At 28.7% G+C, this 14,669-nt stretch overlaps 1 protein-coding gene and 1 pseudogene across 1 annotated transcript; one reads left to right on the forward strand and one right to left on the reverse strand.

The window, feature by feature from the left end:
* Nucleotides 1-7,818: 7,818 nt before the first annotated feature.
* LOC149515052 (kinetochore protein SPC24 homolog) lies at nt 7,819-9,212 on the reverse strand (annotated as a pseudogene).
* A 2,123-nt stretch (nt 9,213-11,335) lies between these two features.
* Nucleotides 11,336-14,147, forward strand: LOC111293958 (NADH dehydrogenase ubiquinone 1 alpha subcomplex assembly factor-like protein (DUF498/DUF598)). The gene is made up of 5 exons (XM_022887041.2): nt 11,336-11,564; nt 11,690-11,806; nt 12,129-12,163; nt 12,920-13,020; nt 13,636-14,147. The coding sequence occupies exons 1-5, from the start codon at nt 11,383-11,385 to the stop codon at nt 13,720-13,722; spliced, it is 522 nt and encodes a 173-aa protein (XP_022742776.2). The 5' UTR covers nt 11,336-11,382; the 3' UTR covers nt 13,723-14,147.
* The last annotated feature ends 522 nt before the right edge of the window (nt 14,148-14,669 follow it).

A 14,669-nucleotide genomic window follows, 5' to 3' on the forward strand; every position in this document is an offset into this window, starting at 1 on the left:
AAATGTACCATTTTGATCTATTTTATATGTGTTTCCTCCTTTTTCAACCCAATAAACTATGTTCTCTCTCTCATCCCCAAATATTTTCTCTCAAAACTTTAAATATTCAAGCCTAACTGAAATTACTTGTAAATTTCATCACCATCATTTATCTTCTTGCAAAATCTTCCTTCAAAATATCCATAACATCACAAAAATCATCCCTCACATATCTCTCTTTATGTTTTTTATCCCTTTTTCAAGATCATTTTTCACTCATTAGTTTTGTCCTTTACAAATATACATCACTCTTTATCACCTATATTCACGATTACCTCCATCAATTTCACCAAAGCCTAACTATTTTCTCATTTCAAAAAATTATAATATTTTCATGGCACCTAAAATGAGACCCTCATTATCGCATGAAAAAATCCTCTAAAAGAGGTTTTTGGCTATTCATCAAGCCATCTTTCAACCAAAATTTCAAAAACCATGCTACCAAAAAGAGATATGAAACATATTTTGCTCACAAAGAGGTCAAACATGGAATGGAACATGGAAGGGTAATTAATATTAAATTTCCTTATTTGCATGTTTATGAAGATTTTGAAAGGATGAATTATTTCGGCATGAAAGGAATAATTTATGAGAATTTAGTTAGAGTATTTATAGTAATGCCAATTGCATTGAAGTTAATGGACATGTGAAATGTACTACATTGATAAATTTAGGACATATGTAATGACTGGAGAGATTATTGTAAATAAACAATTATTGGCTAAGCATTCATGCTAAAGGATGAAAGAGACACTAATACTAGGTGTGATATGCTCATTTTGGCACAAGATATTTTTGGCAATGAAAATTTGAGGGTAGCTCTAACCCAAGCTTCAAGATTGCCCATGCATGATAGGTTGTTGAATCTTATAGTCACCCATGTTTTAGCACATTTTCGCACCCAATATTCCATCATTAGAAAGCAAGATTATTGGTGAATTTATAAAATTAAGCATGAAAAAAAACCTAATCTTATATATTTTATCTTTAATGACATGATGAGGGTGGTACAAAATAAAAATATTACATTGGTCTATATGGGATAGCTATAAGTAATCCTTTGAAGAAGTTGAGCATAAATATAAGAGGTGATATGGAATACCTATTTAATGATCTATGCAGCATTCATAAAATTCATATATTATATAGCATGGGTTATATTCAGAATAATGATGGTTTGTGGGTGAAAAAAAATGAAATTAGGGATGAACAAAGGCAAGAACAAGAAGTCAAGCATAATGTACAATATATCCCTCAAAAAGGCCTTTTAAGTCTAAGATTTGACACTTAAGGTGTTTTGCAAATTCTCTTGACTCAAATGAACAATTTGCACTCATTGATGGGTGATATGAATAATAAGCTTGAGAATGTGGAGCTCATACAAAATAAGTTTGTTGGAAAAGTTCGTCAAATGAGGACTGTAATGGAGCAACGATTTTCACCCTATCATTTGCCCTTTTGATCACTTTGATGCCAACCATATGATGCCAAGCCTAAACTATTTTTCCTAAATTTTAAATTCTTTTAGTTTTTAATCTTATTTTGAACTCTTTTAGCTTTTAATCTTATTTTTTGACAAACTTTATTATAATGTTGACAATTTGCAATTTACAATTTGCAATTTGTATTTTCATATCTATGACATGGATGTTTTATGAGATCATTTCTAAGTATTATGCTTATATTGTTTTGATTTATGATTAATTTGGGATGAGATGTGTTGCCTTGACTTGTGATATTAGATTCGATTGTTGATTGATTCATATTGTGTTAAATTGTAACATATTGTCATTTGGTTAATTATGGCATATATGGTATTGGTTTGAACTATGAGGTATTGTTGCTTTGAGTTTATTATGGAAATTGATCTTGGTATTTTGGCTTTGTTTTGCTATGAAAAAAAAAAAAAAGAGAAAAATTATGTGCTTATATGCTTGAAAATTTGTTTTTGAGTTTGTGAATTTAGAGAGAAAATTAGGCTTGTGCTTTAGTGGATATTTGTCTTGATTATGCCTAAAAATGTTCTTAATATATTGATGAACTAATGTTGCAAACAATGTGATGAATTCTTGTTTTTGGAAGCTTTATAAAAAATGGCTCTTTATGTTATTTAATTTTGCTTATATTTAGAGGGAGTTTATTTTTCAAAAGAAAAATCTTTTCAAAGCAAATTTAACATTTTGGTTTTTGTCATATCAAAAAGGGAGAGATTGTTAGCTTTGAGTTAATGATGATTTTGAAATGACAAAAACAAAATATTTGATTAAATTAAAATAAATTGCTTTGTAATTGATTTGAATGATTTTCTAGCTTTTTATTTAGTTAAAATTATTTTGAAACAAAAACAATCATTCTCTATGCTTTAAAAACGAATTTGTGCAAATTTGTACTAAAATGATCGATCTCTTTATAGACCCAATTGATCTCCTAGCTTAATGGATCGATCCACTTTTAAATAGAATGCTTTAATATTTCAAAACAACAAAAACCAATTGATTGGTTGGTTTATAAGATCAATCGGGTAAGATTACCCAATTGATCGGGTATATGGTTTTATTGTATCAATTGATACCCTGTAAAAGCCAATGATCTTTTTTCAAACAAAAGCAAATTTCATTTTGAAAATGTCAAAATTGGAGTTCAAGTAAACTTATGGATTGATCGGGTCTAGCTTTTCACGCTTATGATTTGGCTTGTAAAGCCATAACCAATTGATTCCTTCCTTTACAAGATTGATCGACTTGGCCTTGACAGGTTTAAACGATCTTTTTTTTTTGTTGATTTGCATAGGCTCCAAACTTTTAATGCAACCAACGGCTATCTTCCACTCTCTACATATGAAAAAAGGTCTCTCACCACATTACAAGCTATTAAGAGCCAAGAAAAACTTATTGTTTTCATCTACCATCTTCTCTAAGCATTAAAGAGCATTTATTATGTAAAAAGTACAAAAAATTCATCTCGTATTAATTTCTCTCTAATATTGATTTATACTTCAAATTAGCAAACACCCAACCTTAGATTCTTTGAGTTTGTAAAACACTTTTAAAATTTATATTGTAAGATTGTAAGCTTTAGGGAAAGGATAACCTTTTAAGAGATTATGTTGTTGATTGTATAGAGCTTTGAAGAGTTAGATTATAATATTTAACACATAATGGATTGGACTCTTTGGCAAATGAAGCTAAGAGAGAGGATGTAAATGTCTAAAGAAAAGGCGAAACCTCTATAAATTTCGATGTTTGATTCTCTATCTCTATCTCTTTACTTTCAAGATTGGTATTGTGTTCATATTTGTTATGTTTATTTATTTAGAAATATTGATTTATAAATTTTGTGTTAATTGGATATTAAATTGCAAAATTTCATAATCAACCAATTCACCCCATTTTGATTTAACAAACCAATAAAATGCAAGTTATTTTTTAACAAACCAAACCCAATCATTCCATGCAATGATTAGTTTTAGTTAAATCAATCTTCAAATCATGAATCATAAAAAATGTAGAATTAGCTAAAGTTATTTTAAAAATTATTAATAAAAATATGAAAAAAATATAAAGGCAAAATAAAAAAAAAATTGTTAAAAACAATAAAGAAGCAAAGACATAGAAAAAATAACCTTGGAATCAAAGAAAAAATGTTGCAAAAATTAAAACAAAATTTCACAATAATGAAACTTAAAAAAATTCATCCACATTTCTTTATTATTCATTAGGAGAATATGCAACTGGTGACAGTATTTTTGACTACAATAACTTTGTTCATTGAAAAAGCAAGTTAAATTAGTGTGTTTAGGTCAATTTTGAAAAAAAAAAAAAGAAGAAATGAAAAGAAAAAGAGTATGAAAAAGAAATAAGAATGGAACGATATATCTTTTACCCCATCTTCTATTCTTTCATTTTTTAATCAAAGAATGAAGGATATTTCACCTACCCACTCTTCATAATTTTTTTTTTCAAAATCAGCCACCTAGCTTTCTTTTTAGCCTTTATTTTTAAATTAATGATTTTTTTTTTACGTATAGATAGAAGAAATCACGTGGGTATAAAGGCAAATAATTGAATAAAAAAGACAAAAAAAAATGAATATAATAAAAAATTAAAAGAAAAAGAAAAAAAATAAAAAAATTGAATCCAACGTAAATACACCAACTTTCTACTACCTTCCATGCTCTCATTGTTTTGTCACTTTTTTATGTTCCATCAACTTTTTTTTAGCTTATCAACTTATTTCGTCCATCTTTTTAATTGTTGGTTTTTTTATACATGTAAAATTTGAATTGAATCTGGCTATAAAAAGAAAAAAAAAGACATTAAATGGTTTGATATAGATGAATTTTTATAATAGATGATAATATATATATATCGAGATAAGTTGAGACAAAAAATATTAACCCTTTGTCAACCCCACATTGTTTCATTTTAAAAAATTCTAATCACCTCAACTTAATCCTAATTAAAAAAAAAACTTATCCCTCTATTGGATTAGATCAATTCAAAATCTGTTGGATATGAATTGTTTTATCATCTTAATCTATTATATTCTTTGTTACAAAATTTATCTAATTAAAAAAATAAAAGGAAAAAATTAGGATGACATATGACACCTCATTTTGTTTTTTCTACAAAGTTGATCTAATTTAAAAACAAAAAATTTTAAAAAAATAATAAAAAGTTTAAATTATCAAAACTAGTTGAATACAATATGTTATGGCATCTCTATCTACTAGCTCTTTTTGTTGTAAAATTTATCTAATTTAAAAAATAAAAACAAAAAATGTGAAATGAAAAAAACCCAAATTGAGGTACCATGTAATACTTTTACTAGATTTTTTCACAAAAGTTTATTTTATTAAAAGATTTTAAAATATGAAAAAATTAAAAAAAAAAGCAAAAGAGAAAAAAAAAATTTGTATAGTGTGGATTCCCTAATGTTGCAAGAAATATTTCAATTTTTATTCTACAGATATCAATATAAAATTAAATAAATAATAAATTTTATATTTATATATTCAAAAAATCAAAATGACTTTAACCTAACTTTGATTTAAAAATTTTAAAAGCTTATTTCAAAATTTAAAAAAAAATGCATTTATTGGATCAAACTAAATTGCAACCAATTGAATACAATTGTTTTATCATCTGTACTTTCATTTATTTATTTCCTTACAAATTTTTATCTATTTAAATGAGGTAAAAAACAAAAAAATAAAGAAATGAAAAAAAAATATTTAAAAAAAGAGTTAATAACATGCGTAGTCCTTAAACTTTAGGTCATATTTTGTATTGGTCTCTAAACTTTTAAAAGTTTTAATTGAGTTATTAATTAAAACTTATGTTAATGTGGTTTTTTCATTTGCTAGACTGTTAAAATTGGTGGTAAATCCTACATAGCATGACACATAATCTTTCAAACTTTTATTACGTGAAATTTTTTTGTTGTTTGAATAGATTATGTGGAATTTTTTTATGGTTTTTAAGCAAATCATAAAAGAGAAAAGGCAGAAAACTAAAAAAAAAAAGACTTTAACCAGACAAAAACTAAAAAAGACTAAAAAAATAGTAAGTTTTACTGTGAAAAAGAAAAGAGTCTGTGAAACTATATGAAAGAGAAAAATGCGTGCAAGAACGAGGGAACCTTATGAAGTGAAAAGATTTTACCTGCCTTGTAAGAGAGGATCGACCAAGGGGGACTATTTGTCAATGAAGGGATCAGCCAAAGGGGGATTGCATAGTTTTGGGGTTAAAAAAAGAATATCATGAGTTGGAGGTTAAGAGAGGAAGATAGAGACATTGTTTGTGATTAGTTTTTTTTTTTTGTTTATTTATAATTTTTAATCATTTTGCGTTGTTTATGATTAGGGTTGTTTATTATTCCTGTTTAATTCAGGAATTTTTTTAAGGTTTTTCGTGTTTTGGAATTGTTTGATTTGTTTTTTATTCTTGTTTGATTTTTTTATAAGCCTAGTTTAATTTAGGGATTATTTTATGTTTTAGGGCTTTATTATTTTAAGATCTTGTGTCTGCCTTGTAAACGACAAAAATTTACAGAATAAATAATATACACTTTACTTCTAAACCATTTGTTTGTCATTTTGAATTTACATACACTTTAAATATGCTCATTCTTGCATAAACCATTGACAAAATCTCACAAGTCTAAAGCCAAATAACAACTAATGTTATATAGAAGTTATTGCAAATGAAAAGATACAAGTGGAAATATAACTCATAACGAATGAAAAGAATATTTTAATCTTATTTTGTTAACAAGATCTAAAATACAACTCACAATGAATGAAAATTGCAGTTAACCAAATCTATATTCCAATTTTGAAACTCAAAGCATTATTTAAAAAAGAAAATCTTAATATTACGATAATTAAGTTCAAATAGCCTATTCAAAAAAATAAAAGCTAATGTTGTTTTGTTTGGTGCTTATATAAAAACAAATCCATTCATTTTTTTTCCTTAGAAAATAATACATTAGGGTTTTGCATGCTTAATCGGGTTTTTAATTAAAGTTTACTGTTTTTTCTTAATAATTAATGCTTATGGTTAAATGAGGTTGGATAAATACACATAACTTTTTTTAAAGTCCAAACAAAGAATAAAGATGCTCTACTCTTTGGGTTGGACCTTTGTAATTTCTTATTCGTGGTGACATGCATGCTTCACCTTTGATTTTGTTCAAAGGCTATTATCCACTGAGTCACATATTGAACATGATAGTGGTATGTTGAATTAGACATCATCATTATCATTTTTTCTTTTTGCATATTAGATTTCAACTTTATTAAAGTTTTAAAGAAATAAAACTTAATTATCAAAGAGTGCTTAAATTCATATAAATCAACTAGCCCTTAGTCACATAATCTATTGGTTTTTCTACTGACATCAAATGAAAATTTACTAAAACTAATGATCTTCATCCAAAACATTTATACTTTCCTTGGGTGGCAATGAATAATCAATTAAGCTTTTGATGATATTAGTCCTTCATCTGTTTATTCCTCATTATACACATTTGTTTCTCTACTTGACACTCTAAATATTTTAGGTGTAGAGATACAAAAATTTTATAACCTATATATGTCTACAATGCTTACAAAGACAAAGCTCTGACAAAGGCTTGCATGTCACATTCTACAGAAGCAACTGGTGAGAAAAGCTCAATGTCTCTTGCTGCTACGTGGACTTAGGAAAGGAAATCCCAAATTAAGCAGAGACTTTATTGTTGTAGTGGAGGAAAATAAAACTTGCACAAATTCATGTAGTAGTAGGATAAACCATTTAATCTTGACTTTTACATCATTTATATAGGAAGGAATGTGGCTAGATCATTGGACTACTATCATATTATATCCATATGGTTATCATGATGAACTCTTTTTTGCAAATTGATGATGTAATCTTCATTTTGCACTTGGAACAAAAGCAATTGTTATCCTTTTATTTGATACTCTTGTCTCTTCTCAAGTTTAAAGTTGAAAAATAAAAAAAAAAGACTATAAATGAGTTTCATCTGTTGGTTCCAGATTGACAAAAATTTGAATCATTATCAACAAAAAAACATCTCTCTCTAAACTAATGCATTTTTTAAGCATCGAAATACACATTAGTAACAGTAAGAATGGGTCTTTAAGAATTAAAATTATCTATGACCTAATAGGATCAAAAGTTTCAGAACAAAAAATGCTTGGATAAAGGCATTAAAAGCGCATAAAATTACATATTTCATTATAGATTTCAACTGAAAGAAAATATGTCTAATGCCTTATTGAGAATTTATCATCTTTCATATGCTATCACAAGCATCAAATGCAGTCTTCTTTGTTAGGTCAAATTCAAACTTCTCTACCACCTTTTTATCTTTATCTACTAGAATTGTGACAAATTTGAATCAAGAAGAATTCATACAATACAACACAAAAACAACTTTGAATATGATAAAAACCTAATAGATAAAAGATGATGGGGAAAATAATATTTATTAGTAAGATAGGGCCTGAGATTTTGGATTGGTCTTCTAAGTTTGGAATGATACTAGTTATAGAAAAATACATCGAAAGCTTCCTCTTGCAAGATAAAAGTATAATGCTTCATTTTCAAATGTTAAAAATTGGATTGTAAGTCTAATTTATAGAGAGAAATAACACATTTTTATATACTAGACATCAACTCAGCAAAAGATAAACTTGGGAAGGCATAGTTTCTTAGTTTTGGATAAGAAAACATTATTGAACATAGCAAAAAATCCAAGTTCCTCAAAACAGAATTTGTTGACAAATCCCATGATACTATTGATGTCATTTCAAACAACCTCTATTAACTCCATTCAGAATGGAAAGTAATCGCTTGGACAATGAGTATGTACATGGAAACTGAAGTTTAAAAATTCAAGACAAAAATTTTCCCTTATTTGTCCAAGAGACACATTTATGCTAAGTTTCCCTCATTTTCAATACAGGACATAAACATCGAATTTTGAAAATATAAAAATGACCAAGCATCATTTGCTTCACAAATTTGAGTTCATATACTTATCGTTCTTTAAGCTTATCTTACTTAAATTTCCTCAACATTTGTTTTTGCTCTTAAATAGAAAGCCTTTGGCGCTTCATTTCACTTATCTCATTGCTAATAGCCGTGTTCTTATAAAAAGAGATTTAAATAAATAAATAAATAAATCAAATATCATAAAACCAAAACCTTAAAAAAATCAAAAGAAAACTCTGACAAAAATATATCCAAGTTCCTCCTCAGGTTCACATTCTTTCTCAAATTCTTCTTGCAATTCCTTCTACAAATACTCCATTTAAGTGCCATCAGCAACTTTAGACTTTGCCTATTCTATATTTTTCTTGCAAGATTTGATCTTTTCTTCATATTCTGTATTTTTTTAAAGGAAAAAGATTTTTCTTTACTTTCTTATTGGATTATTATTTTTTTAATTTATCCAAAAAATAAACACGTAGAAAAAGAAAAAGACATTAAAGCAATCAATGAACCTCTTTGGAATCATAATCGTAGTACGAGTGGAGATCGTTCAAGCACTGGAAACAATGCGCTAAGTTGTTAATGTCCCTTTTTATCTTTTAATAACTTCACTAGATTGTTGCTATAGGATATCAGCTTTTCCACATCGATCATTCTCGAGGATTCCTCCATTTTTTAGGGATTTTGGTACTATTTTCTTCAATTTTAGGCAAAAAAGAAATTTAATGATAAAAAGTGAAAAAGGAAAAGTTTTTGAAAGCGTTTTCTTTTATATTTGTTTATTTTTTTCAGTTGACAAACACTAATGTTCTCCAGTGGATATTGCGAAAGTGTCTTTTTTTTATTTGTTTAGTGGATATTAAAAAATTTTACTTAATAAAAGTTTAGAAGAATATGTGTCATATCATGTAAGATTTATTATTAATTTAGTTGGTTTAATAGATGGAGGAATCACATTAACACACGTTTTGGTAATTAAAAATTTAATTAAAATTTTTCAAAATTTAGGGACTAATATAAAATCTAGTCTAAAGTTTAAGGATTATGTGTGCTATTAACTTTTAAAAAATAACAAAAAATAAAAAAAATTTAAGAAAAGAAATGATTGCCACAACACCCTAAATCTCTCCGAACTATCTATAAAATGTAGGTTAAATTGTATTTGTTCATCCATTTACTTTTATCAAATAGTAGAATTAGTTCATCTACCATAGTATGTTCAAGTTAGATTTTTATATATCAATTAATTCTTGAATTTAATTAAATTGTTAATGATTTAAACTTTTTTTTTGTTAAAATTACTGATATGTCATTTGACTTTTTTAACATGATATTTTTTTGTTTACGTGAGCATTGACTTTGTAGCCGTGTCAAATTTTTTTATGATGACATGGCAAAATTTTTTCTACATCAACATTTTTTATAAGGTAATTTTTTCAAATTGTATGATTTATCCCTATACTTTCATCAAAATGTGCAATTAGTCCCTTTACTTTAATGTGTACAAATTGGATCCTTATATTTTAATTAATTATCAAATTTAGGTTTAGACATAAGATAAGCACAAAAAAATCCTATTCAATACAAATGGATCGGATTGTAATCGAATCAGATTTTTTTTCCTTAATCATGATTTTTTTCATATCTAGATAAATTTTCTTGGACGTTTGAATTATTAATTGGACTTTAATTTGGTAAATTAGGTTTTAATCTCTAATTAGATTTTAAGTCTAATATTAATCAGATTATTCATTTTCTTTTCTTTATCCTTATTTTATTCATTTATTTTGATTTTCATTTCTTTTAATTTTTATTTTCAATATGTTTAAAATATAAAAAAAATTAAAAAAGATAGAAAATAACAAAACAAGAAAAAAACTTTAAAAAAATGATAAAAACACAGAAGCTAGATAAAAAAACCCTGAATCATCAAACCAAGCAAAATATATGCACAATCAACAATAGAAGTAATCAACAAGAAAATATAGTGATATCGATGATCAATTTCTAGGTATTAGTGACTTTTGGATTTTTGAAATAAATTTTTTAACGGCCATTGAAAATTTCAATTATTGAATTTTAGAAATCCCAATTGAAATTGGGTTTACTGAATTTTTCAATGGGACTTGTAAAGAAAAAGAAGAGAGAAAACGGGAAAGAAGAGATGAAAAATAAAAAAAAATTAATTTTTTTGTTTTTATGGCATCATTTTGAAAGGAAGGTCTGGTGTAACCCATGCTGATTTAGTCACAACCCAACCCATTTGCACAAAATTTATTTTGTGCTTATCTTATATCAACCTTAAATTTGATAATTAATTAATGTATAGTGATTCAATTTGAACATATTAAGGTATAATGACTAATTTTATATTTTGATGAAAGAATAAGAACGAATCATATAATTTGAAAAAAATTGGTTTGAAAAAAAATATTGATGTGGTAAAAAATTTATCACGTCAATATTAAAATATTGATAAATCAATAAAATTAATTGTCACGTAAGTAAAAATGTTATATTAAAAAAATAAAATGCCATATCGTCAATTCAATAAAAAAATTTTGAAACATTAATAATTTGATTAAATTTGACAATTAATTGATGTATGAGGATCCGATTTAAATATATTAAGGCGAAAGGATTAATTCCACAATTTGACAAAAGTAACGGGATAGTCAGCAAAGTTTGACCTAAAATTTATTGTATGGACTAATAATTGTAACAAAAAGGCTATTAGTAACAAAAAGCCAAAACGCCGTCGTTGCCTTCGTTGCAATGGGGCAGCAAGTAACTAAAAAGAAGTCGATAGCCTTGGAAGAGGAAGAGGAATGTACCAGGGGAGATGGCCGCCAGAGGAAGAGCATTAGAAACACTACCAAAGCTGATCAGAAACTTGAGGAAGGACTCACTCTCTTCAACGCGGACTCAAGCTCAAGTCTTGCCATCCCTTAGACGCGCTTTCTCTCTCTACGATCAGATCAATCTCATCAATAATGTCCCTGAAGACCAGCTTCGTTTCCAGGGGTATTTCTTCTTCTTATTTTTATTACCTAAGATCAAATCCAATTTCTTTTCTCCAACACTGACCTTAATTTTTATCTGGGTTTTCCCTCCCTTTTCTTTTATTTGCTTTGATGATATGTTGGCAGATATACTGACACAGGATTCACCGTGAATGGGGTCACGTATGAAGGCAGCTTGCTTTGTGTGGGAAATTTGCTCACTTCTTGGGGCCCCCATAAGTTTTCTGAAATAACTTCCGAAAGGTATTTACTTCCTTCATGTACTTCAATGCTTTTCTGCTATGCTTTCTTAATCTAAACCAAACTATGCCTGTTATACTATCCATTGGTGAATTACTACTTCTGTTCACTTTACCTATTCCCAGGTGTTTATCATTTTTCCTAATATGGATTAAGATAATACTTTTTCTTCAAAAGCTTCATCTTTTATGTCCCCTAATCAAAATGGATTAGTCCCATGTCTTCATATGCGTAAGCTTCAGGTGGCTAGTCGCCTAGAACAATGAAATATTGCAACTTTAAGGCACCTCTATCTCACATTTCATTTTTATTGTTCTTTGTGCAGCTTATCTATCTTCCAAATCATACGACCTATTCCAGGTGAGACCTCAAACGATATCTACATGAAGATGAAACTTGATGCCTAATAAAGAATTTCAATGATGCATCCCATGGGCTTAATCATCTTGTTGACCTAATTCATGTTTTATGCCATTTAGGCTTTGCTTGGTAGGAAGCAGGGAAAGGGGTGAGGATGAAAACTTTTTAATCTAATGGGTAAGCTACAAAGTAGGAAAGTAGTTATGAATTTTAACCATTGGATTAAAAAGTTTTCCATCCTCACCCCTTTCCATCATTTCTACCAAGCAAGGCATTAGAGTTTAGGCATTTCACTCTGATATTAAAATAGAAATTTAAATGCAAAGATGTACGCACATGGCATTTAGCCTATTGTTGGGCACCTGTCTTTTGTTGTTAGATTGGCTGATATCTTAACTGTTAAATTGAGAGTTGATTTTTCAAATTTATCAGACTTTTTCAGCCTTTTATTTATGAGTTATCATCCATGACATCATTATGTTATGGTTAATTCCTTTTGCCATTTTTTTGGCTATTTCCTGATATCATTTTTGTCTTGAGGACATGGATCTTGCAGCATTTTGCCTGCGTTTTTAGTGTTCCATTAGTGTCACATGTGGCTATGCAGTGTGCAATTTCTGGAGAACAAACAAAAGCTGAGAAAAATTTTCAAATGCAGCTAGACATAGAAATTAAGCTTGTTTGTGCTGTATGTTTCTCTGTTTTGTTTTCTCCTATTTTTGGTTCTCATGGAGCATTTCTCTCTCTCTCTCTCAGAAATCTTGATTCTTGGCTGTGGAAGGCTCATTGAACCAGTAGATCCTGAACTCAGGCACTTCATCCGATCTACTGGCATGAAGTTGGAAGCCCTAGACTCGGTATTATCATTTTCATTGCAGTATTATAGTTGCTATTAGAGTTTGACAGCTTAGTAGTCTTGGCATTTTATGGTTATATTTGCTTGAATATCATTTACATGGCAGAGGTTAGACCTCCTCCGCTCTCCTGGTCAATCAATTGCCAACACTTACATACTTGAGTTTGAAGGTTTCTGATTATGATTGGAAGATCCTAATTAAATTACTAACCTAAACCTTGAGGCATCAAATTTTAGGCTTTTTCATAAGAAAGAAGGCTTAGAGCTTGCTTTCTTATTTTCTTCTGTTTATGGAGGTCAAGAGACTAAATTTCAGCACCAGTTTCTCAATCACTTCTCCACTTTCAGTGCGTGTAATTTAAGCATCAAGAGCTCTTTTACGTTCTTCCATTAAAAAGCCATATACATATTTATGCTTGTATTTTGTGTTTGGTTTCTCTTCTAAGATAATCTATCTAGATTCTGTCTTGATAAATGCATGTGCATAAATGCTGTTTGTCATTGATGGAAGTGATTTTATACTTGTTTATAGCCAAATGTGAAATTAGAAAGCACCAAGAGGAACTGACTTTGAGCACAATCTTCGGGCTCAATATTTTGTTTTCTCCTGTTGCAGAGAAATGCTTCATCTACTTACAACATACTGAATGAGGAAGGTAGAATTGTGGCTGCTGCACTGCTCCCATACGGAGTGTCTTCATGAACCTTGCTACTCCCAATTTTACGATGGAAGGGTTCAATTGTGTCAGAGCAGACAATTAAATGTTTGTGCTTATCTCCTTACCTCTGTCAGGAAATTAAGGATTTACCCTTGGTTGAAACTAAATGGTTGGCCTTGACAGCAGTTTCTGTTTTGTGCCTATGATTTTCTTTCTCTTTTCCTCCCAATTTTTGGGAGAGGTGGAGGCTGTGAGACTCATCATTTTGACCTGCAACTTTATTTTTTTGTGTTGAAAAATAAATTTCAGTACTTATGGTTTGTGACGACCTAAAACTGTAGCCATTCCGAGTTTGTGAATTTGTAGCTGATACGAGTAAAGCCGCAATTTCTTGATTTGAACTTGATCATTTGCACCTTGACGTTTGTACCAGGAAGGAAGCTTTTAATAAACATACTAGTATTATTTCTATGGGTTTCCTTGTGAAATATGGCAGTTGGATTAGTTGTCAAGTTGGGGTCGTTTGCGAGTATTGCCCTGTCAGCTTGGATATATTGGGTAATGGATGTACTCTGTCAAACTTGTTTGATGTTGAAAAGAAAAAAATAAAAAGAAAGATACCCAATCTCTTGGCTAATCAAAGAAAAAATAAAAAAGCAACTTGAATAAAAGGCCGGAATCAGAAGCAAACTATGACCTTCTGACATCATTACAAAATGAAGAGTGAAGACATGAACAGAGATATACTAATTACATGTCAGCCGGATCTGGATTTACTCATACATGGATTTATGGAGAGAACATGGCCAGTGGCCATTTTTCCCATTTGGTATGTCAAGTTGTCTTTGTTTATTTCATGTTTATCAATATGTAAAATATAAATATTATTATGTTATAATTTATATTTTTTTTGTTTGTTATTTAATATAAATAAAATATAAAAATTATTATGATATAATTTACGTAGATACATAAAATATAAAATGCGTTT

This window comes from Durio zibethinus, chromosome 14 (genome assembly GCF_047325235.1).
Source record: "Durio zibethinus cultivar Kanyao isolate XHJ-2024 chromosome 14, ASM4732523v1, whole genome shotgun sequence".
Taxonomy (NCBI): Eukaryota; Viridiplantae; Streptophyta; class Magnoliopsida; order Malvales; family Malvaceae; genus Durio; species Durio zibethinus.